Source organism: Salmo trutta, chromosome 23 (assembly GCF_901001165.1).
Source record: "Salmo trutta chromosome 23, fSalTru1.1, whole genome shotgun sequence".
Lineage (NCBI taxonomy): Eukaryota > Metazoa > Chordata > Actinopteri > Salmoniformes > Salmonidae > Salmo > Salmo trutta.
The window spans coordinates 37,962,131-37,988,033 of record NC_042979.1 but is presented as its reverse complement, the minus strand read 5'-3'; the positions used below and the strand labels follow the sequence as shown (position 1 = coordinate 37,988,033).

Here is a 25,903-nt window from a genome sequence, read left to right as displayed (position 1 = left end):
GGTGGGAACTTGTGTCTTTTAGACAACTGTGGAAAAAGGTAAAACCACACCATAGGGAAGAACTGTAAGCCTCATCACAGTGAGTAGCCTATTATGAGGGGTTTGGTATTGGTTAAAATGGAGGTTGTGTGCAGGAGGCCAGTGGGGCCAGAGGCTAAATAGGCACTGTTCATCTGCTAAGTCATGCAACTGAAGAGGGACAAATCAACATGCACACTGTCCCCCACACAGACACTGAAATATCATCTGTGTGTGTGTGCCTTTTCTGCATCACCAGAAAACCCAAGGGCTCTACACTGTCCAACAATTCAGTGTCAAGCTCTGGTGATCACACTCTGTCTAACCAGCATGTAACTTGCTAACCAACGCATGCATTCAAGGTGTGTGTGTGTGTGTGTGTAAGATTGGGTCATACACGCACACTGAAATGTAGCGTGCAAGCATCTTTTCTGCATCACCATATGACCAAAGGGCTCTACACTGTCCAACACTTAGGCTAACTGCTGTCTAAGCCAACCAGCTCAAGCATATTACTTCCCCTTTTGCCGAATAGGAGCAACCAATTATAAACAGTTTTACAGAAAAATATTGGATTTTTCGAAGAAAAAAGATATTCATGAATTTGTGCAAGAATACAAGGCTTGCCAAACTCTAGACCACCTTTACTCCACACACAGACGCACGCGTACAAAGCTCTCCCTCACCCTTAATTTGGCAAATCTGAACATAATTCTATCCTCCTGATTCCTGCTTACAAACAAAAACTAAAGCAGGAAGCACCAGTGACTCGTCAATAAGGAAGTGGTCAGATGACGCAGCTGCTCAGCTACAGGACTGTTTTGCTAGCACAGACTGGAATATGTTCCGGGATTCTTCCGACGGCATTGAGTACACCACATCTGTCATTGGCTTCATCAATAAGTGCATCGATGACGGTCGTCCCCACAGTGACCGCACATACATACCCCAACCAGAAGCCATGGATTACAGGCAACATCTGCACTGACCTAAATGGTAGGGCTGCCACTTTCAAGGAGTGGGACTCTAACCCGGAAGCTTATAATAAATCCCACTATGCCCTCCGACGAACCATCAAACAGGCAAAGCATCAATACAGGACTAAGATTGAATAATACCACACCGGCGCCGATGCTCGTCGGATGTTTTTTATTTTACCTTTATTTAACTGGGCAAGTCAGTTAAGAACAAATTCTTATTTTCAATGATGGCCTAGGAACAGTGGGTTAACTGCCTTGTTCAGGGGCAGAACGACAGATTTCTACCTTGTCAGCTCGGGGATTCGATCTTGCAACCTTTCAGTTACTAGTCCAACACTCTAACCACTAGGCTACGCTGCCGTCGCAAGCAGGGCTTGCACACCATTACACACTACAAAGGGAAACACAGCCGAGAGCTGCCCAGTGACACGAGCCTACCAGACGAGCTAAATTACTTCTATGCTCGCTTCGAAGCAAGTAACACTGAAGCATGCATGAGAGCATCAGCTGTTCCGGATGACTGTGTGATCACGCTCTCCGTAACCGATGTGAGTAAGACCTTTAAACAGGTCAACATTTACAAGGCCACAGGGCCAGATGGATTACCAGAACGTGTTAGAGGTCGACCGATTATGATTTTTCAACGCCGATACCGATTATTGGAGGACCCAAAAAAGCTGAGTAGTCGGCCGATTTTTGAAATGTATTTGTAATAATGACAATTACAACAATACTGAATGAACACTTATTTTAACTTATTTTAATACATCAATAAAATCAATTTAGCCTCAAATAAATAATGAAACATGTTCATTTGGTTTAAATAATGCAAAAACAAAGTGTTGGAGAAGAAAGTAAAAGTGCAATATGTGCCATGTAAAAAAGCTAATGTTTAAGTTCCTTGCTCAGAACATGAGAACATATGAAAGCTGGTGGTTCCTTTTAACATGAGTCTTCAATATTCCCAGGTAAGAAGTTTTAGGTTGTAGTTATAATAGGAATTATAGGACTATTTCTCTCTATACGATTTGTATTTCATATACCTTTGACTATTGGATGTTCTTATAGGCACTTTAGTATTGCCAGTATAGCTTCCGTCCCTCTCCTCGCTCCTACCTGGGCTCGAGCCAGGAACACATCGACAACAGCCACCCTCGAAGCAGCGTTACCCATGCAGAGCAAGTGACGTTTGAAATGCTATTAGCGCGCACCCCGCTAACTAGCTAGCCATTTCACATGGGTTACACCAGCCTAATCCTGGGATTTAAACAGCGCAATGCTTGAAGCATTGCAAAGAGCTGCTGGCAAAACGCACGAAAGTGCTGTTTGAATGAATGCTTACGAGCCTGCTGGTGCCTACCATCGCTCAGTCAGACTGCTCTATCAAATATCAAATCATAGACTTAATTATAACATAACAACACACAGAAATACGAGCCTTAGGTCATTAATATGGTTGAATCCGGAAACTATCACGTTTACTCTTTCAGTGAAATACGGAACCGTTCCGTATTTTATCTAACGGGTGGCATCCATAAGTCTAAATATTCCTGTTACATTGCACAACCTTCAATGTTATGTAATAATTACGTAAAATTCTGGCAAATTAGTTCGCAACGAGCCAGGAGGCCCAAACTGTTGCATATACCCTGACTCTGCGTGCAATGAACGCAAGAGAAGTGACACAATTTCACCTGGTTAATATTGCCTGCTAACCTGGATTTCTTTTAGCTAAATATGCAGGTTTAAAAATATATACTTCTGTGTATTGATTTAAAAAAAAGGCATTGATGTTTATGGTTAGGTACATTCGTGCAACGATTGTGCTTTTTTCGCAAATGCGCTTTTGTCAAATCTTCCCCCGTTTGGCGAAGTTGGCTGTCTTTGTTAGGAAGAAAGTCTTCACACTGTTCGCAACGAGCCAGGCGGCCCAAACTGTTGCATATACCCTGACTCTGTTGCAAGAGAAGTGACACATTTTCCCTATTTAAAATAAATTCATGTTAGCAGGCAATATTAACTAAATATGCAGGTTTAAAAATATATACTTGTGTATTGATTTTAAGAAAAGGCATTGATATTTATGATTAGGTACACGTTGGAGCAACGTGTACCTAAGCGATTATATGCAACGCAGGACAGGCTAGATAAACTAGTATCATCATCATATCATCAACCGTGTGTAGTTAACTAGTGATTATGATTGATTGATTGTTTTTTTATAAGATAACTTTAATGCTAGCTAGCAACTTACCTTGGCTTCTTACTGCATTCGCGTAACAGGCAGGCTCCTCATGGAGTGCATTGTAAAGCAGGTGGTTAGAGCGTTGGACTAGTTAACCGTAAGGTTGCAAGATTGAATCCCCGAGCTGACAAGGTAAAAAATCTGCCGTTCTACCCCTGAACAAGGCAGTTAACCCACCGTTCCTAGGCCGTCATTGAAAATAAGAATGTGTTCTTAACTGACTTGCTTAGATGAATAAAGATGTACATTTTTTTTTTATTAAAATAAAAAGAAATCGGCCAAATCGGTGTCCAAAAATACCGATATCCGATTGTTATGAAAACTTGAAATCGGCCCCAATTAAAATCGGCCATTCCGATTAAATCGGTCAACCTCTAGAACGTGTACTCCGAGCATGTGCTGACCAACTGGCAAGTGTCTTCACTGACATTTTCAACCTGTCCCTGACTGAGTCTGTAATACCAACATGTTTCAAACAGACCAGCATAGTCCATGTGCCCAAGAACATGAAGGTAACCTGCCTAAATGACTACCGACCCATAGCACTCACATCTGTTGCCATGAAGTGCTTTGAAAGGCTGGTCATGGCAATTTGCAACAGATCCACAGATGATGCAATCTCTATTGCACTTCACACCCTTTCAAACTTGGACAAAAGGAACACCTATGTGAGAATGCTGTTCATTGACTACAGCTCAGCATTCAACATCATAGTGCCCTCAAAGCTCATCACTAAGATAAGGACCCTAGGACTAAACACCTCCCTCTGCAACTGGATCCTGACAGGCCGCCCCCAGGTGGTAAGGGTAGGTAACAACACATCTGCCACGCTTATCCTCAACACGGGGGCCCCTCAGGGGTGCGTGCTCAGTCCCCTCCCGTACTCCCTGTTCACTCATGACTGCATGGCCAGGCACGACTCCAACACCATCAAGTTTGCCAATGACACAACAGTGGTAGGCCTGACCACCGACATCGACGAGACAGCCTATAGGGAGGAGGTCAGAGACCTGGCTGTGTGATGCCAGGACAACAACCTCTCCCTCAACGTGATCAAGACAAAGGAGATGATTGTTGACCACAGGAAAAGGAGGACCGAGCACGCCACCATTCTCATCGATGGGGCTGCAGTGGAGCAGGTTGAGAGCTTCAAGTTCCAAACTATCATGGTCCAAAACACACTAAGACAGTCGTGAAGAGGGCACGACAAAGCCTATTCCCCCTCACGAGCCTGAAAAGATTTGGCATGGGTCCTCAGATCCTCAAAAGGTTCTACAGCTGCACCATCGAGAGAATCCCGACTACAGAGGGTTGTGCGTACGGCCCAGTACATCACTGGGGCCAAGCTTCCCGCCATCCAGGACCTCTATACCAGCACCAAGTCTAGGTCCAGAAAGGCTTCTTAACGGCTTCTACCCCCAAGCCATAGCTCAAAGGGCTACCCAGACCCCTCTTTTATGCTGCTGCTACTCTGTTTATTATCTGTGCATAGTCACTTTAAGTCTACCTACATGTACATATTACCTCAACTAAGCGGTGCCCCTGCACATTGACTCTGTACCGGTACCCCTGTATATAGCCTCGCTATTGTTATTTTACTGCTGTTGTTTAATTACTTGTTACTTTTATTTTCTACTTATCTATTTTTTTTACTTAACACATTTTTATTATCTTCTTAAAGCATTGTTGGTTAAGGGTTTGTAAGTAAGCATTTCACTGTAAGGTCTACACCTGTTGTATTCGGCCCAAGTGACAAATACAATTTTATTTTATTTGACATCTAGCTACACCTCCTTGTCAAGGGAAGCATATTGTGGCAGCATTGAGAACTTAGCTAGTGTCTGGGGCAATCAAACATAATTTTTGATGTTATCCACATCATAAAGCATGCGATGGTAGCATCATGTTATTGGTATGATTATCATTGGCAATAACTGGGGACAGGATCAAGAGGAGAGTTGATTGTCAATTCATTCTGATCCATAAGACAACAAAAATGGGCTGTATGCTTTCTAGTCCAAAAAGTATGATTCACAATTTGCTTCATTGCCATCATTTCTTTTCAGTGGACATTTTGGACGCAATTGCATTCTAAATCCCCAGAGTATAACGTGGATCATATGATCATCCGGCTACAGAAATCATATGAAATGTACTCACCTCTCAGAACAGGACAGGCTTGTGTCAAGTCCGAATCCACTTGAAACAGTAGAGGTCGACCCTATAGGTGCCTATACGTCTTAAAATGAGACATTGTTTTGACATCAGTGAAGAGGTATTGATTAAAACGACAATCTGTGCACAAATTAAACGGCCACAGTGACAACGCACTGCCAGCTTGCTAAGCTATCGTAAATTCACGATTTTATGTGGGCGATTTAACGTTGTGCAAAAAACGACATAGCTAGCTAGACAGCTTATAAGGTGCACTCATGTCGGCAGGTAGCCTAGTGGTTAGAGCGTTGGACTTGTAACCGAAAGGTTGCCAGATCGAATCCCTGAGCTGACAAGATAAAAAACTGTCGTTCTGCCCCTGAACAAGGCAGTTAACCCACTGTTCCTAGGCCGTCATTGAAAATAAGAATTTGTTCTTAACTGACTTGCCTAGTTAAATAAAGATACAATTAATCAAATCAATAATGCGTGTACCTGTAAACTAGCTAACGTTAGTAAACCTAGACAGCTAGTTGGTAACGTAAAGGTTACTAGCTAGGAAGATATGGAAGCGTGCATGAAAAAAAATTGCCTTTCCACTACTTGGCAATGCAAACCCGTTATTGTATCTCGATTCTTTTGTCTATGCAATCAATGCATGCTATTAGCAATGCATCAATCTAAGCAACTTGCCAATGATGTGCAACCAATTTCACCCAGCTACTAGTTAGCTGCGTAAACAGCTGGGCAGTTGGATACGTAGCTACTGTAGCTAGCCAGCTAAAGAAAATATAGCTAGCTAGCCATTTCTCGACTACTACAAATATACTGGCTAACGTTAGCTAGTTAGCTAAACTGGCTAACTACCTGACTCAGTCCTGATGTCTCCACCCTGTCGTCCCGAGATCAACCGTATCCAGGTGTAAATGTATGAACCCTTTTAAGTCAGAGCCTCCAATGCAGTGCCGCACTGTCATTTACAGCTGTTTTACACTAGGAAAAGGAAACGGAACAGTGGTGCACCAAGCCGATGGCAGTCAAACTAACTGCGGGAGGTTGTATGTGTGTGCTCAGACTGTGGAAGGAGGAGGGTGAATGGAGAAAAAGCGTCAACGTTCTGCACGAGGGGCACGTTTTCAGTCAGTCAGTCGTCTTTGCTACCTGGTTAAAACCTGTCTAAGAGTTCCAGTCATTTCCATAAATGAAATAAACACCTTGATTTTGAAGTATGAACTTATATTTTCATGAGATACTTGAATTAGTCAAACTGCCGAAGGTTATCATAATCAAAAACACAAGGATATAATATATTCCTTTAATTATGATAGCTTCAAATCATGTATGAAAGTAAATGATGACCAAAGTGTAACTCAGTGCAACCACTGCAGGGCTAAAACCCTGACTTCAAGTCAACTGAAGTATGCTAATCACAATCTAAAAATAGTTCGGGTAGTTGCGCCATCCCACTTCTGACATCCAATCTAATTGTATTTGTCACATGCTTCATAAACAACAGGTGTAGGCTAATACTGACATGTTGAATTACAGCCCCATCCCTACAAGGCCGAGAAAAATAATAGAAAAAGGATAACACTCGGAGTTACGATAACTTTGGTATAATATATATACACACACACGGTACCAGTACCGAGTCGATGTGCAGGTTTACGAGGTAATTGAGATATATACAGTGTGTACAGACAGTTGAAGTCGGAAATCTACATACACTTAGGTTGGAGTCATTAAAACTCGTTTTTCAACCACGCCACAAATTTCTTGTTAACCAACTATAGTTTTGGCAAGTCGGTTAGGACATCTACTTTGTGCACAATACTTCATTTTCCCAGCAATTGTTTACAGACAGATTTCACTTATAATTCACTGTATCACAATTCCAGTGGGTCAGAAGTTTACATGCACTAAGTTGACTGTGCCTTTAAACAGCTTGGACAATTCCACAAAATGATGTCATGGCTATAGAAGCTTCTGATAGGCTAATTTACATCATTTGAGTCAATTGGAGGTGTACATGTGGATGTATTTCAAGGCCTACTTTCAAACTCAGTGCCTCTTTGCTTGACATCATGGGAAAATCAAAAGAAAATCAGCCAAGACCTCAGAAAAAGAATTGTAGACCTCCACAAGTCTGGTTAATCCTTGGGAGCAATTTCCAAACACCTGAAGGTACCACGTTCATCTGTAAAAACGATAGTACGCAAGTATAAACACCATGGGACCATGCAGCTGTCATACCGCTCTGGAAGGAGACGTGTTCTGTCTTCCAGAGATGAACTTACTTTGGTGCGAAAAGTGAAAATCAATCCCGGAACAGCAGCAAAGGACCTTGTGAAGATGCTGGAGGAAACAGGTACAAAAGTATCTATATCAACATAACCTGAAAGGCCGCTCAGCAAGGAAGAAGCCAAAACTGCCATAAAAAAGCCAGACTACGGTTTGCAACTGCACATGGGGACAAAGATGGTACTTTTTGGAGAAATGTCCTCTGGTTTGATGAAACAAAAATATAACTCTTTGGCCATAATGACCATCGTTATGTTTGGAGGAAAAAGGGGGATGCTTCTAGCCGAAGAACACCATCCCAACCGTGAAGCATGGGAGTGGCAGCATCATGTTGTGGGGGTGCTTTGCTGCAGGAGGGACTGTTGAACTTCACAAAATAGATGGCATCATGAGGTAGGAAAATTATGTGGATATATTGAAGCAACATCTCAAGACATCAGTCAGGAAGTTGGAGCTTGGTCGCAAATGGGTCTTCCAAATGGACAATGACCCCAAGCATACTTCCAAAGTTGTGGCAAAATGGCTTAAGGACAACAAAGTCAAGGTATTGGAGTGGCCATCACAAAGCCCTTACCTCAATCCTCTAGAAAATGTGTGGGTAGAACTGAAAACGGCGTGTGCGAGCAAGGAGGCCTACAAACCTGAGTCAGTTACACCAGCTCTGTCAGGAGGAATGGCCCCAAATTCACCCAACTTATTGTGGGAAGCTTGTGGAAGGCAAGTTAAACAATTTAAAGGCAATGCTACCAATACTAATTGAGTGTATGTAAACTTCTGACCCACTGAGAATGTGATGAAAGAAATAAAAGCTGAACTACATCATTCTCTACTATTATTCTGACATTTCACATTCTTAAAATAGTGGTGATCCTAACTGACCTAAGACGGGGAATTTTTACTAGGATTAAATGTCAGGAATTGTGAAATACTGAGTTTAAATGTATTTGACTAAGGTGTATGTAAAACTTCCGACTTCAACTGTATATGTAAAGTGACTAGGAACCAGAATATTTAAATAATCAACAGTAACAGCAGCATATGTGATGAGTTAAAAGAGAAAAAAAGGTCAATGTGTGTTTTTGTCACTTGCCTACACACAACTCATGTCAAAGTGGAATTACAGTGAGGGGAAAAAGTACTTGATCCCCTGCTGATTTTGTACGTTTGCCCACTGACAAAGAAATGATCAATCTATAATTTTAATGGTAGATTTATTTGAACAGTGAGAGACAGAATAACAACAAAAAAATCCAGAAAAACACACAGATCTGGGGAAGGGTACCAAAACATTTCTGCACCATTGAAGGTCCCCAAGAATAGTGGCCTCCATTTTTAAATGGAAGAAGTTTGGAACCACTAAGACTCTTCCTAGAGCTGGATGCCCAACCAAAGTGAGCAATCGGGGGAGAAGGGCCTTGGTCAGGGAGGTGACAAAGAACTCACTGTGGAGATGGGATAATCTTCCAGAAGGACAACAATCTCTGCAGCACTAAACCAATCAGGACTTCATGGTAGAGTGGCCAGACGGAAGCCACTCCTCAGTAAAAGGCATATGACAGCCCACTTGGAGTTTGCCAAAAGGCACCTAAAGGACTCAACTTGTTTTTCATGGTCTTTCTTTGGCCTGAATGCCAAGTGTCACATCTGGAGAAAACCTGGCACCATCCCTACAGTGAAGCATGGTGGTGGCAGCATCATGCAGTGGGGAGTTTTTTTAGCGGCAGGGAATGGGAGACTAGTCAGGATCAAGGGAAAGAAGAACGGAGCAAAGTACAGAGCGATCCTTGATGAAAACCGGCTCCAGAGTGGTCAGGACCTCAGTCTGGGGTGAAAGTTCACCTTCCAACAGGATAACAACTCTAAGCACACAGCCAAGAGAACGCAGGAGTGGCTTCGGGACAAGTCTCTGAATGTCCTTGAGTGGCTCAGACAGAACCCGGATTTGAACCCGATCAAACATCTTTGAAGAGACCTGAAAATAGCTGTGCAACGATGCTCCCCATCCAACCTGACAGAGCTTGAGAGTTTCTGCAGAGAATAATGGGAGAAACTCCCCAAATACAGGTGTGCCAAGCTTGTAGCGTCATGCACAAGAAGACTCGAGGCTGTAAATTGCTGCCAAAAGGTGCTTCAACAAAGTACTGAGTAATACTTAAGTAAATGAGATATTTTCGGGGTTTTTCTTTATACATTTGCCAACATTTCTAAAAAGCTGTTTTTGCTTTGTCATTATGGGGTATTGTGTGTATATTGATGAGGAAAAAAAACAATTTAATCCATTCTAGAATAAGGCTGTAATGTAACAAAATGTGGAAAAAGTCAAGGGGCTTGAATACTTTCTGAATGCACTGTACATTGGCGTTGCTTACCAAGCAGACAGTGAATGCTCGAGTGGCCTAGCTACAGTTTTGACTTAAATATGCTTGAAAATCTATGGCAAAACACCTTAAGCTGTAATCGCTTAAGCTGAATACTTATCTAATAAAGAGTTGTATTTTTCAAACATTCATACATTTTTCATACACATTTCAAATGTTAATCTTTCTTCCACTTTCAGGTTCAAGGATTTTGTGTAGATCGTTGTAAAAATAAAGACATACATTTTAATCCCATTTTGTTACATTTTTGGGGGGGGAAAAGTCGGTGTGTGAACACTTTCTGAAGGCACTGTATTTGGTGAACTATTTAGCAGTGTTATTGCTTGGGGATAGAAGCTGTTCAGGGCAACTGTTTGTTCCAGACTTGGTGCATCGGCACAGCTTGCCATACAGTAGCAGAAAGCAATGACAATTTCTGCATGTAAATCTGGGTGGGGCAAACTCAACAGAAATTGATGCATGCCAGCAAAGCCACTACACAACACTAAACAATACATTAATTGCACTATAGCGGTGACAAATGCTGCCCACACTGTTAGGACCTACATAAAGCTGTCCCAACAGCAGAGCTTTTTTTCAGCACCACAGAGTGAATCCTTGTCTGGCAGCGAAACAGTTAATTCAGCCTCATTTACTGCCTTAAAAAAAAAAAGTGGTTTCTACTAACAATTCAGATGTACAAACTACAGCATAAGGGGACGACGAGCAGATAAGAGACAATCCGTAATTTCGATTGACAATGCGCGAGCTAGGACGGACGTAGTCAATATAACTATTAGTTCAGCACTTTTGAAATATACAGCGACAGAATTCAGAACATGGGCCATTCTTACAGTATTCTCCCTGTACACCAAGTCAGAACCGTAGGATAAATAAAGGGGGCATATAAGCAATGAAAGCTCTTACAATATTTTATGTTTACATTTCTCTAAAACAGGCTACATGTGCACCACCAACCAAGTCAGAACAGTAGGCTAAGTTATGAGGGGGAAAGGGACCAAAATATTAGGGTGAGGCAGATGGGTTACTAACAGCTTACTACACAACATACACTTAGTATTACTTTCTTAGCTACAGTATACATATCTCCCTGGCATATTACATCATTTATGCAGCAGCAAGACATTTTTGGACTCACCTTACTTGAACAGGACCGTGGAGCAGCGGTCATTCTGGGCAAATTTTGTCAAACTTTCATCAGTCTGGCATTCTCTGGATTTATGGTGCTTTCAAGACAACTGTGAACTTGATGGCAGGGACCTAGTGAGCTCCCTGCCCCAGTGATGTACTTGGCCATACGCACTACCCTCCGTAGTCCCTTGCAGTCAGATGCCAAGTAGTTGCCATACCAAGCGGTGATGCAGCCAGTCAAGATGCTCTCAATGGTGCAGCTGCAGAATTTGAGGATCTGAGGGCCCATGGCAAATCTTTTCAGCCTCCAGAGGTGGAAGGGGTGTTGTCGTGCTCTCTTCATGACCGTGTTGATGTGTCTGGACCATGATAGATCCTTAGTGATGTGGACACGGATTTCAGTTTCCCTGCATTAAAATCACCGGCCACAAAAAGCACCGCCTCTGGGTGTGCATTTTTTTGTTTGCTTATGGCCCTATACAGTCGTGGCCAAAAGTTGAGAATGACACAAATATTAATTTTCACAAAGTCTGCTGCCTCAGTTTGTATGATGGCAATTTGCACATACTCCAGAATGTTATGAAGAGTGATCAGATGAATTGCAAAGTCCCTCTTTGCCATGCAAATGAACTGAATCCCCAAAAAACATTTCCACTGCATTTCAGTCCTGCCACAAAAGGACCAGCTGACATCATGTCAGTGATTCTCTCATTAACACAGGTGTGAGTGTTGACGAGGACAAGGCTGGAGATCACTCTGTCATGCTGATTGAGTTTGAATAACAGACTGGAAGCTTCAAAAGAAGGATGGTGCTTGGAATCATTGTTCTTCCTCTGTCAATCATGGTTACCTGCAAGGAAACACGTGCCGTCATCATTGCTTTGCACAAAAAGGGCTTCACAGGCAAGGATATTGCTGGCAGTAAGATTGCACCTAAATCAAACATTTATCGGATCATCAAGAACTTCAAGGAGAGTGGTTCAATTGTTGTGAAGAAGGCTTCAGGGAGCCCAAGAAAGTCCAGCAAGCGCCAGGACCGTCTCCTAAAGTTGATTCAGCTGCGGGATCGGGGCACCACCAATACAGAGTTTGTTCAGGAATGGCAGCAGGCAGGTGTGAGTCCATCTGCACACACAGTGAGGTGAAGACCGAGGATGGCCTGGTGTCAAGAAGGGCAGCAAAGAAGCCACTTCTCTCCAGGAAAAACATCAGGGACACACTGATATTCTGCAAAAGGTACAAGGATTGGACTGCTGAGGACTGGGGTAAAGTCATTTTCTCTGATGAATCCCCTTTCGATTGTTTGGGGCATCCGGAAAAAAGCTTGTCCGGAGAAGACAAGGTGAGCACTACAATCAGTCCTGTGTCATGCCAACAGTAAAGCATCCTGAGACCATTCATGTGTGGGGTTGCTTCTCAGCCAAGGGAGTGGGCTCACTCACAATTTTGCCTAAGAATAAAGAATGGTACCAACACATTCTCCGAGAGCAACTTCTCCCAACCATCCAGGAACAGTTTGGTGACAAACAATGCCTTTTCCAGCATGATGGAGCACCTTGCCATAAGGCAAAAGTGATAACTAAGTGGCTAGGGGAACAAAACATCGATATTTTGGGTTCATGGCCAGGAAACTCCCCAGACCTTAATCCCATTGAGAACTTGTGGTTAATCCTCAAGAGGCGGGTGGACAAACAAAACCCCACAAATTCTGACAAACTCCAAGCATTGATTATGCAACAATGGGCTGCCATCAGTCAGGATGTGGCCCAGAAGTTAATTGACAGCATGCCAGGGCGGATTGCAGAGGTCTTGAAATAGAAGGGTCAACACTGCAAATATTGACTCTTTGCATCAACTTCATGTAATTGTCAATAAAATCCTTTGACACTTATGAAATGCTTGTAATTATACTTCAGTATTCCATAGTAACATCTGACAAAACTATCTAAAGACACTGAAGCAGCAAACTTTGTGGAAATTAATATTTGTGTCATTCTCAACTTTTGGCCATGACTGTACAGCTCGTTGAGTGCGGTCTTAGTGACAGCCTCAGTTTGGTGGTGGTAAATGGACAGCTACGAAAAATAGATAACTCTCATGGTAAATAATATGGTCTGCAGCTTATCATGAGGTTTGGTAACTCAAGCAAGCAAAAACAGAGACTTAACATTAGAGATCATGCACCAGTTAGTTAACGAAGAGACAGACCCCTCATCTTACCTGAGGATGCTGACCGGTCTTGACAATGCATGGAAAAGCCAGCAGTATATTATCCATGTTCTTGTTCAGCCAAAACTCCATGAAACATAGAATATTAAAGTTCTTCAGGTCCCGTTGATAGAATAGTCTCAAACGGAGCTCATCCAGTTTGTTCTCTAGTGACTGGCGGTTTATTTGCACACCAACGTAGTCTAGTCAGGATGCCAGCTGGTCTGCCACAAATGCAACAATCACCGTTGGATATTTTAACAAAATAAACAGGTACTTAAGTTAAAGGCTTTTTATTTTCAATTGGTAGGTTGATTGCGGTCTACAATAATAAAATACAACAAATCAGAAAAAAATAGGAGAAATAATCAATACAATTATTTGAATGTACAAAAGCCTAATCGCCCACTCAGTCCCCAAGACTTAACCCCTCCCCAATCACCCTGATCTGGTTTAAAAAACAACAACAGCATACTTAAGTTGCTGTCTTCGGTGGAAATAATATCTGTGAAGATAGTACGGCACGAGGATAAAACTGTTTTCTTCTATAGATTACAGCTGAAAGTCCATAGTATCAGATCTGACATGCCTTTAGAGTAATTGCGATATCGACCCAGCTGGAACGATAAAACTCACACATCACTGAATTCCATTCAATAGTTAACATGGAATTCTGAGACACAGTGCAATTCAAGGAATTCAATCCGCGACAGCATATGATAATATCCCTATAAAGAAGCAGAGTAGATGAATGACCGTTGAATGTGCACAAAGCTGCAAAACATATTCATACAAATACACTGTTGGCTACAATTACATTTAATAGGAACAGCGTGTCCCATTTACTCACATCAAATAGAATTTGAGGGAGTAGAAATGAAAATCAGGAGTATTGGCGTGAAGTATAAAGATAGGGCTTCAATTGAAATTAAGGGCCAACAGTACTATTGAGTCAATTCATCCAATGCAACAATGTTATTCTACAAAAACAAATATGCATTTGGCAACATCAAATACTATCAAGGGGATGAGGCAGGACTGAGATGGGATATTTCAAGAAAGAAAATGTTGGGAGAAGCTGGGGGGGTAGTTGACAGTGGGGACAATAGCCCAGTCCCAAAACCACTAACCCTTTGCAGATGACAACAAACCAGATAGGTTTAAGAAATATAGATAGATCCCCTAAACATATTACAAGATTCAGTCCAGAAGCATCTATCACTTAGGTTTTTGCAGATCTAAAGGGATGAGACAGATGTAAAGTAAACAAATTAGTGACAGCTCAACCTTTCAATGAGGCCGGGGGGTAGCTTACATCATGTTGTTAATACACATCTCATTCCTTCAGATCTGTAAACACTGAAGGGGTAAGAGCTATAGGTAGTCCTGGACCAGACCAAGGTGAAGCCATTGTATTGTAATTTCTTAGTTACACCTATCCACTTCCTTAAGACTGCAAACGGGAAATGGGTGAGGGAAAGAGGCAACGGGCTATTTTTGGAGTGAACAAAATGGCTCTTGTGATTAGAGGAAGTAAGGTGTTGTTGTTCTGGGCGGGATGACCCGCTCCGAGTCGGGCACGGCGCGGAACAGCTTGGGCTCCCGCGTGTTCACGTCTTTGAAGACCATGATAGAGGCAATGTTTCCACAGCGGTAACAGTAGTTGGGTGCGGACCACACCGTCACCAGCTTCTCGTCAAACATGAACTTGTAGCCCTCATGGACCAGCTGGTGTGCACGGCAAATCAGCTTCAGATTATTGATGTGAACAAACTGAAATGGGTCAAACAGAACCACAGATGAGCTCAGTATTCAACATAGGTCTCTCTTTCAAATTGAAAAAAAACACAAATGCACAAAACAAATTGGGCAGCAGGGATCTTGATCCAGGAGGGGATTTTGTCTCTGCTGTAACCAAGAAGCTGGATCTTACAAGCTAGCCACTTAGAGAACCAAATGCATAACTGTAGCCCTGAACTGGAGATCATTTATTTGGCACATCTTAGATAGTTAACTTATATTTATAAGCAGTGGCGTAGCATACAAACCCCGAGCATTTTTACTGTAATGAAAATCATACCTTTGGTATTTCAAAATATCCTGGTATACTGTATAAACCACCCAAGTCTACCGTCTAGGTCTATTCATATCATCATTATAAGATGTTGTAGTTAGCCCTCTACTCAGGACAACAATTTGATGCGTTTACCTCATTAGTGACCTTGGCGCCAAACAGCCAGCCTGCACCTCGCGGACTGATGGCCCAGGTGTCCACATCCTCTGGGTCGGACCACACCAGGTCACAGAAGGCCCCCTTGTGGGGAATCTCTTGGTTGCGCTCGATTGTGCGGATCTGGTCCAGTGTCTTGATGTCAGGTGAAAGACCACCATGCACACAAAGGACCTGCTCGTCTATCAACTGTGGTAAGAAACTCTGTAAGTGATTGATTCATATGTGTGGGAAAATGTAAGATAGATAAAGCACATGCATTCAAAGAAGTGTGAAAGGTCATGGTGATTGGACTTACAGCCGCTACTGTTAGCATGTCAAACACTTTAGTGCAGTATCGCCACGCATTTGCATTCCCATATTTAGTTTGGCACTCATCTGCAAAAAATAACAAGTTAAATTTCTAGAACACTTTACAAATCTGGCAGCACTTTTATTTTTATTTTTTTACACTGAACAAAACTTTAAAACGCAACATGCAACAATTTCAAAACTTTAACTGAGTTACAGTTCCCATTTATAGGTTCCCTAGTGGCACAGAGGTCTAAGGCACTGCATATCAGCGCTAGAGGAATCACTGCAGACCCTGGTTCGATTCCAGGCTGTGTCACAACCGGCCGTGATTGTGAGTCCCATAAAGGCAGCACACAATTTATCCCGCATTGTCCGGGTTAGCGTTTGGCTGGGGTAGGCCGTCATTGTAAATAAGAATTTGTTCTTAACTGACTTGCCTAGTTAAATAAAGGTTAAATAAAAAATATATACATAAGGAAATCAGAAAATTGAAATAAATTAATTAGGCCCTAATCTATGGAATTCACATGACTGGGAATACCGATATGCATCTATTGGTCAGATACCTTTAAAAAAGAAATTGGGGCGGGGATCAGAAAACCAGTCAGTATCTGGTATGACCACCATTTGCCTCATGCAGTGAAAAAATCTCCTTCGCATCGAGTTGATCAGGCTGTTGATTGTGGCCTGTGGAATGTTGTCCCACTCTTTTTCAATGGCTATGTGAAGTTGCTGGATATTGGCGGAAACTGAGACGCGCTGTGGTACACGTTGATCCAGATCATCCCAAACATACTTAATGGGTGACATGTCGGGTGAGTACACAGGCCATGGAAGAACTCCAAGAATTGCAGGGTTCGTACAGACAGTGGCAAATCAAATTCAAGGACTTTTTCAAGTACTAATATTTTCAAGGACAATCAATTTGTAATACTTAAATGTTATATTATTGTTTCTAGTCACCACCAGATGGCAGTATATCGCCACAACCGCATGGGGGGAAAAAACTACCGTAGTATTCATCACTGTCTTAAGTTCTACTCAATAATACGTTGTTTCACTACTTATTTACTCAATACATGAGTGGTAAGTCAGTACTGATTATTTTGTAATCTGAGTAGTGATGAATCTACATTTGCCCGGCATTTTAGCCATCAATGTGAGGTTTGGCGGCACCCAATCAAATAAAATTTTAATAGTCACATGCCCCAAATACAACAGGTGTAGACCTTACAGTGAAATGCTTACTTACAAGCTCTTAACCAATAATGCAGTTTTAAAAAATACAGATAAGAAAAAGAAATAAAAGTAACAAGTACTTAAAGAGCAGCAGTAAAATAACAATAGCGAGACTATTTACAGGGGGGTACCGGTACAGAGTCAATGTGCGGGGGCATCGGTTAGTTCAGGTAATATGTACATATAGGTAGAGTTATTAAAGTGACTATGCCTAGATGATAACAAGAGATTAGCAGCGGTGTAAAAGAGGGTGAGAGGTGAGGCAATGCAAATAGTCTATATACAGGTAACGAGCTGAGATTAGGAGCACACTCTTAACCTGTTGGGGATAGGGGGCAGTATTTGCACGGCTGGATAAAAAACGTACCCGATTTAATCTGGTTACTACTCCTGCCCAGAAACTAGAATATGCATATAATTATTAGCTTTGGATATAAAACACCCTAAAGTTTCTAAAACTGTTTGAATGGTGTCTGTGAGTATAACAGAACTCATATGGCAGGCAAAAACCTGAGCAGGAGTAATAATCAGATTAAATCGGGTACGTTTTTTATCCGGCCGTGAAAATACTGCCCTCTAGCCATAACAGGCTAGCTTGAAAAATGGGTGTCTGATTATTTATGGCTGGGTACTCTGCTGACATAATCTAATGTTTTGCTTTCGTTGTAAAGCCTTTTTGAAATCGGACAGTGTGGTTAGATTAACGAGAGTCTTGTCTTTAAAATGGTGTAAAATAGTCATATGTTTGAGAAATTTAAGTAATAGCATTTCTAAGGTATTTGAATAACGCGCCACGGGATTCAACTGGCTGTTGGATCAAATACTTTTTCCCCCCTCACTGTAGGTGGTCCTTTTGTCCAGGTGGGAAACGGCAGTGTGGAGTGCAATAGAGATTGCATCCTCTGTGGATCTGTTAGGGCGGTATGCAAATTGGAGTGGGTCTAGGGTTTCTGGGATAATGGTGTTGATGTGAGACATGATCAGCCTTTCAAAGCACTTCATGGCTACAGACGTGAGGGCTACAGGTCGGTAGTCATTTAAGCAGGTTACCTCGGACAGGGAGAGGTTAAAAATGGCAGTGAAGACACTTGCCAGTTGGTCAGCGCATGCTTGCAGTACACGTCCTGGTAATCCATCTGGACCTGTAAGCCTTGTAAATGTTGACCTGTCTAAAGGTCTTACTTACATCGGCTGCGGAGAGCGTGATCACACAGTCTTCCGGAACAGCTGGTGCTCTCATGCATGTTTCAGTGTTATTTGCCTCGAAGCGAGCATAGCTCGTCTGGTAGGCTCGTGTCACTGGGCAGCTCTCGGCTGTGCTTCCCTTTGTAGTCTGTAATGGTTTGCAAGCCCTGCCACATCCGACGAGCGTCAGACCTGGTGTAGTACGATTTGATCTTAGTCCTGTATTGATGCTTTGCCTGTTTGATGGTTCGTCAGAGGGCATAGCGGCATTTCTTATAAGCTTCTGGGTTAAAGTCCCGCTCCTTGAAAGCTCAGTGTGGATGTTGCCTGTAATCCATGGCTTCTGGTTGGGGTATGTACGTACGGTCACTGTGGGGATGACGTCATCGATGCACTTATTGATGAAGCCAATGATTGATGTGGTGTACTCCTCAATGCCATCAGAGGAATCCCAGAACATATTCCAGTCTGTGCTAGCAAAACAGTCCTGTAGTTTAGCATCTGCTTCATCTGACCACTTTTTTATTGATCTAGACTGGTGCTTCCCGCTTTAATTTTTACTTGTGAGCAGGAATCAGGAGGATAGAATTATGGTCAGATTTGCCAAATGGAGGGCATGGGAGAGCTTTGAATGCGTCTCTGTGTGTGGAGTAAAGGTGGTCCAGAGTTTTTTCCCCCGCTGGTTGCACATTTAACATGCTGATCGAAAATTTGGTAAAACGGATTTAAGTTTCCCTGCATTGAAGTCCCCGTGTACTAGGAGTGCCACCTCTGGGTGAGCGTTTTCTTGTTTGCTTATGGCGGAATACAGCTCATTCAATGCTGTCTTAGTGCCAGCCTGTGGTGGTATGTAAACAGCTATAAAAATGCTCTAGGTAGATCATGTGGTCTACAGCTTATCATGATACTTTACCTCAGGCGTGCAATAGCTCGAGACTTAAATATCGTGCATCAGCTGTTATTTACAAAAATACAGTCTTCCGCCCCTTGTCTTACCAGACGCCACTGTTCTATCCTGCCGTTACAGCGTATAACCAGCCAGCTGTATGTTGATATTGTCGTTGTTCAGCCACGACTCTGTGAAGCTTAAGATATTGCTGTTTTGAATGTCCCGTTGGTAGCTTAATCTTGCGCTTATGTCATCCGTTTTATTCTCCAAAGATATCACGTTTGCTAGCAGAATGGAAGGAAGTGGGGGTTTATTCGATCCCCTACGAATTCTCAGAAGGCAGCCCGCCGTTTGGCCCCTTTATCGCCACGCAAATCATGGGGATCTGGGCCTGTCCCCGAGAAAGGAGTATATCATTTGCATCTGGCTCGTCAGACTCGTTAAAGGAAAAAAAGGATTCTGCCAGTCCATGATGAGTAATTGCAGTCCTGATGTCCAGAAGTTATTTTCGGTCATAAGAGATGGTACCGGAAACATTACGTACAAAATAAGTAAAAAATAAATAAAAAAAAGTCAGTTCAGCCCGCTTGGAATTGAATTAGCAAAACCAATACATTTTAAATATTTTTCATAAATGTATTTGATCATTATCTGTTCTCCTCATTTTAATTGAAGTACCAACTTGAGAAAATGTCTGAGTACTTGAATTTCAGAATGCCAAATTCGCATACTTTATGCACCTCAAGCTCCTTGTGCGGACCCTGGAATTGTGTACAGATCCTTGTGACATGGGACCGTGCATTATCATGATAAAACGTGATGGCGGCGGATGAATGGCACGACAATGGCCTCAGGATCTCATCAAATTGCCATTAATAAAATGCAATTGTGTTCGTTGTCCGTTGCTTATGCCTGCCGCTGCCATAACCACGCCGCCACCATGGGGCACTCTTAACAATGTTGACATCAGCAAACAGCTCATCCACACGACACCGTCTGCCCGGTACAATTGAAACCAGGATTCATCCGTGAAGAGCACACTTCTCCAGCGTGCCAGTGGCCATCGAAGGTGAGCATTTGCCCACTGAAGTCGATTACAACACCGAACCGCAGTCAGGTCAAGACCCTGGTCTCAGAAGAGCATGTGGATGAGCTTCCCTGAGACGGTTTCTGACAGTTATGAAGAAATTCTTTCATTGTGCAGTTTTATCAGCTGTCCGGGTGGATGATCTCAGATGACCCCGCAGGTGAAGAAGCCGGATGTGGAGGTCCTGGGCTGGCGTGGTTACACATACTCTGCGGTTGTGAGACCAGTTGGAAGTATTGCCAAATTCTCTAAAATGACGTTGGAGGCGGTTTATATTAAAGAAAGTAACATTAAATTCTCTGGCAAAAGCTCTGGTGGACATTCCTGCAGTCAGCATACCAATTGCACACTCCCTTAAAACTTGAGACATCTGTGGCATTGTGTTGTGAGACAAAACTGCACATTTTAAAGTGGACTTTCATTGTCCCCAACCCAAGCTGCACCTGTGTAATGAACATGATGTTTAATCAGCTTCTTGAGATTAGAGGTCGACCGATTAATCGGAATGGCCGATTAATTAGGGCCGATTTCAAGTTTTCATAACAATCGGATATCAGTATTTTTGGACACCGATTATATATATATATTTTTACACCTTTATTTAACTAGGCAAGTCAGTTATGAACACAATCTTATTTTCAATGACGGCCTAGGAACGGTGGGTTAACTGCCTTGTTCAGGGGCAGAACGACCGATTTTTACCTTGTCAGCTCGGGGATTCAATCTTGCAACCTTACGGTTAACTAGTCCAACGCTCTAACCACCTGCTTTACATTGCACTCCATGAGGAGCCTGCCTGTTACGTGAATGCAGTAAGAAGCCAAGGTAAGTTGCTAGCTAGCATTAAACTTATCTTATAAAAAAACAATCAATCATAATCACTACTTAACTACACACGGTTGATGATATTACTAGTTTATCTAGCCTGTCCTGCGTTGCTCCAACATGTACCTAACCATAAACATCAATGCCTTTCTTAACCTGTTTGGGATCGGTTGCAGTATTTTCATGGCCGGATAAAAAACGTACCCGATTTAATCTGGTTACTACTCCTGCCCAGAAACTAGAATATGCATATAATTAGTAGATTTGGATAGAAAACTCTAAAGTTTCTAAAACTGTTTGAATGGTGTTTGTGAGTTTTTCAGAACTCATATGGCAGGCCAAAACCTGAGAAGATTCCATACAGGAAGTGCCCTGTCTGACAATTTATTGTCCTTCTGTAGCATCTCTATCGAAAATACAGCATCTGTGCTGTAACGTGACATTTTCTAAGGCTTCCATTGGCTCTCAGAAGGCACCAGAAAGTGTAATGGGGTGTCTGCAGTCTCTGGGCGAAGAACAGCAGGAGTGGTCAGGCTGGGAACAGTGACACTGGAGATGCGCGTCCACGAGACCACTCCGTTTTGTTCGTTCAGTCTTTGAATGAATACAACGTCGCCCGGTTGGAATACTATCGCTATTTTACGAGAAAAATAGCATAAAAATTTATTTTAAACAGCGTTTGACATGCTTCGAAGTACGGTAATGGAATATTTATATTTTTTTTGTCACGAAATGCACTCGCGCGTCACCCTTCGGATAGTGACCTGAACGCACGAACAAAACGGAGCTATTTGAATATAACTATGGATTATTTGGAACCAAAACAGCATTTGTTGTTGAAGTAGAAGTCCTGGGAGTGCATTCTGACAAAGAACAGCAAAGGTAATCCAATTTTTCTTATAGTAATTCTGAGTTTAGTGAGGGGTTGTCCTAGGAGTGTCATCTGATGAAGATCAAAGGTTAGTGCTGCATTTAGCTGTGGTTTTGGTTTTTGTGACATATATGCTTGCTTTGAAAATGGCTGTGTGATTATTTTTGGCAGGGTACTCTCCTGACATAATCTAATGTTTTGCTTTCGCTGTAAAGCCTTTTTGAAATTGGACAATGTGGTTAGATTAACGAGAGTCTTGTCTTTAAAATGGTGTAAAATAGTCTTATGTTTGAGAAATTTAAGTTATAGCATTTTTTAGGTTTTTGTATTTCGCTCCACGCTCTACCATTGGATATTGGTCTGTCCCTAAAAGGTTAAAATCAATACACAAGTATAGATGTTTAAACCTGCATATTTAGTTAATATTGCCTGCTAACATAAATTTCTTTTAACTAGGGAAAATGTGTCACTTCTCTTGCAACAGAGTCAGGGTATATGCAGCAGTTTGGGCCGCCTGGCTCGTTGCGAACTAATTTGCCAGAATTTTACGTAATTATGACATAACAGTGAAGGTTGTGCAATGTAACAGGAATATTTAGACTTAGGGATGCCACCCGTTAGATTAAATACGGAACGGTTCCGTATTTCACTGAAATAATAAACATTTCGTTTTCGAAATGATAGTTTCCGGATTCGACCATATTAATGACATAAGGCTCGTATTTCTGTGTGTTTATTATATTATAATTACGTCTATGATTTGATAGAGCAGTCTGACTGAGCGATGGTAGGCAGCAGCAGGCTCATAAGCATTCATTCAAACAGCACTTTCGTGTGTTTTGCCAGCAGCTCTTCGCTGTGCTTCAAGCATTGCGCTGTTTATGACTTCAAGCCTATCAACTCCCAAGATTAGGCTGGTGTAACCGATGTGAAATGACTAGCTAGTTAGTGGGGTGCACGCTAATAGCGTTTCAAACGTCACTCGCTCTGAGACTTGGAGTAGTTGTTCCCCTTGCTCTGCATGGGTAACGCTGCTTCGAGGGTGGCTGTTGTCGATGTGTTCCTGGTTCGAGCCCAGGTAGGAGCGGGGAGAGGGACGGAAGCTATACTGTTACACTGGCAATACTAAAGTGCCTATAAGAACATCCAATAGTCAAAGGTATATGAAATACAAATCGTCTAGAGAGAAATAGTCCTATAATTCCTATAATAACTGCAACCTAAAACTTCTTACCTGGGAATATTGAAGACTCATGTTAAAAGGAACCACCAGCTTTCATATGTTCTCATGTTCTGAGCAAGGAACTTAAACGTTAGCTTTTTTACATGGCACATATTGCACTTCTACTTTCTTCTCCAACACTTTGTTTTTGCATTATTTAAACCAAATTGAACATGTTTCATTATTTATTTGAGGCTAAATTGATTTTATTGATGTATTATATTAAGTTAAAATAAGTGTTCATTCAGTATTGTTCTAATTGTCATTATTACAAATAAATAAAAAAAACAAAATTGGGCGATTAATCGGTCTCGGCTTTTTTGGGCCTCCAATAATCGGCGCTGGGAAAATCATAATCGGTCGACCTGTACTTGAGATGCAACACCTGTCTGGTGGATGGATTATCTTGGAAAAGGAGAAATGCTCACTTTGATAGAAATAAGCTTTTTGTACATATGAAACATTTCTGGGATCTTTTATTTTAGCTCATGAAACCAACACTTGACATGTTGCGTGTATATTTTTGTTCAGTATACTTTAATCTCAAGGTTAAATGGTAATTACACCATAATAACCTGGAAATTCAGCTACTTGTTTGCTTCTAGGTACCAGGTTAGTTGCCAATTGTCCCAATAACTATGGCACGAGACCCTACAAAGATACATATGGTCTTATGTGTTGTTAGAGTTGATGTGCCCCCAGCAATTAGGCATGTTGCTCACCGTAAAAGCCGTACACCTGTGTTATCTGCCTGCTTTCGTGATTTCCTCGTAGAAGCGTGATGCGGTCCGGCCACTTGGCTTTTAAGGCTAGCAGGTACGTGAATGTCTCCAAGCTGTAGTATCCCCTGTCCACAAAGTCTCCCTGGGCAAAACAGACAGGCATTGACAAGTGTTCAGATCAATCGCAAGTCAGATCCAGTTTATGTTCTAAATTCCATTTTTGTTACAGCAGAGCATAACAATATAATACAACTTCACACTTACCATAAAAATGTAGTTTGTGTCTGGAACTTGTCCACCAGTTCTGAAGAGTTCACATAGGTCATAAAACTGGAGACAGTGGGAAATGGGAATATTGGGAATGGGAATATAAAATGAGAATATTCAGAATGTGCATAGTAGATAGATTTGTTTGATAATTTCAAACAATACAACCACACATTGGGATAACGCATTTAAAATCATTGAAGATCATTGAAGATTTTTAATGTAAAAACAAAACAAAAAAGTAAGAGAACCAATTAATTTGGGAATGGTATCAAAAAGAACATTGGATAATACCTGGCCATGAATGTCTCCACAAACAGTGACTGGAGTGGATACTGGTTGAACATTTGATTCCTCGAGTAGCAAATCACATACATAGTCACATAATCTCTGAGAGGGATGAGACATGACAAAATTATTAGGCTGCATAATAAGGCTTGCACACGGGACCTACTGCTATTTCTAAACGACCATCTTTGAATTGGCCAATTTTCGAATATTTGGCCATATCAGCAGAGAAACCCTCTCTAAATGGGAGCCATCTTCACAGGTATCCGAGTTTCTCAACTCCACGATCACATCAATGGACCAGATGTACATATCGTGGAGTTGATCAACCCAGCTTCTTCACAAGTTATTTGTTAAACCTAGGTTTGCAATGGTAGTTAGCTACAAGTTCCTGGGCCCTGATTGATACGTCTAACATCAGCTAACCAATATTGAAATAACGTTGTGGTTTCAGGTCACAACGTTGTTTTCGAATGACACCAATATTTGCTCTGTACTATACTAAAACTGGCTAGCTGACTATAAATGTATGTGCTGAAAGCTAGTATCCTTCCTATATAGTAATCTGCTACAGCGCTAACGCGTTAGCCTGTTAGTTCACAAACCATGGCTAGCCCACGAACGTTAGTTACCGTTAACGGTAGTCATCTGCATATCTAGCTCACAGGTCTAACTAGATAGCAAGATATCTAATAGCAAGAATATACATATATTCTATCGTGACTATCCCAAGGTTTGACGTGTTCGGCTAACAGGCAAGCTACTGTACTGGCTAACGTTAGCTGCCTTCATTTAGCTGAAGTCGGAAATCATGCTAGCTTAGCCAGCCATATTGATGTCGCAATATGATTGATATAGCCAGAGCCAATGTACTAACATAGGGATATTGATTAAGTACACGAATAAAAAATAATATTCATGCTCACCTTTAAGTCGTTTTCTGGTAAATATTTGCACTGTCTTGCAATCTCAACATACTTATCCAAGTCTAACGGCGCCATTTTAAAAACAAGAACTTCAGACAAATAGGAAGTGTATGCGCATCTCGAGCAATGGGCCAGGGTTCCGGTCTAAAGCACGGTTTCGACTGCTCCTACAGTTTTGCTTCGGTACTGCAGCTTAATTGACGCCCGGCGCAGAAATACAATTTCCAAAGACTGTCACATAGAGATGTCAGATTAGAAAAATCGTAATAAGACACTTTAGTCATCACCTGTGTGCAAAAATCATCCATTGAATTATTCAAATAATTGTCGCTGAGGCCGACTTGTTTCCATCACTCACAACCGAAGATATTAAACATTTTATTTTTATCCAATGTCTGCAATGTTTTTGGATGACTTGACAACATAGACGCTGCTCTCCATGC

At 41.9% G+C, this 25,903-nt stretch overlaps 2 protein-coding genes across 5 annotated transcripts in view; both read right to left on the bottom strand.

Annotated features, from left to right (window-relative positions):
* scai (suppressor of cancer cell invasion) overlaps positions 1-6,549 on the bottom strand; it is a 35,944-nt gene extending 29,395 nt beyond the window's left edge. Inside the window, exons 1-2 of one of the 4 annotated variants that reach the window (XM_029710205.1) lie at positions 6,265-6,549; positions 5,404-5,482 (exon numbers count right to left, since the gene is read on the bottom strand). The gene's annotated coding sequence lies outside the window, so the exon portion shown is untranslated. The remainder of the gene's footprint in view (positions 1-5,403; positions 5,483-6,264) is intronic. The other 3 variants (XM_029710203.1, XM_029710202.1, XM_029710204.1) reach the window with 3 other exon arrangements.
* Positions 6,550-13,692: 7,143 nt separating this feature from the next.
* LOC115159999 (serine/threonine-protein phosphatase 6 catalytic subunit) lies at positions 13,693-25,596 on the bottom strand. Its single transcript, XM_029710211.1, has 7 exons — positions 25,461-25,596; positions 24,541-24,636; positions 24,244-24,309; positions 23,980-24,121; positions 15,944-16,023; positions 15,625-15,834; positions 13,693-15,188 (listed from the first exon to the last, which is right to left on the bottom strand). Exons 1-7 carry the CDS (start codon positions 25,533-25,535, stop codon positions 14,940-14,942), a joined length of 918 nt encoding a protein of 305 aa, XP_029566071.1. The 5' UTR covers positions 25,536-25,596; the 3' UTR covers positions 13,693-14,939.
* Between the last annotated feature and the right edge of the window lie 307 nt (positions 25,597-25,903).

What these genes read in the sequence shown, in the direction of transcription:
- LOC115159999 (XM_029710211.1), bottom strand. Translation starts at nt 25,535, where the DNA reads ATGGCGCCGTTAGACTTGGATAAGTATGTTGAGATTGCAAGACAGTGC. An exon ending in TACCAGAAAACGACTTAAAG is followed by an intron (nt 24,637 to 25,460) that starts GTGAGCATGAAT and finishes CATCCCTCTCAG; the next exon opens with AGATTATGTGACTATGTATG. An exon ending in ACACAAACTACATTTTTATG is followed by an intron (nt 24,122 to 24,243) that starts GTAAGTGTGAAG and finishes TGTTTTGCCCAG; the next exon opens with GGAGACTTTGTGGACAGGGG.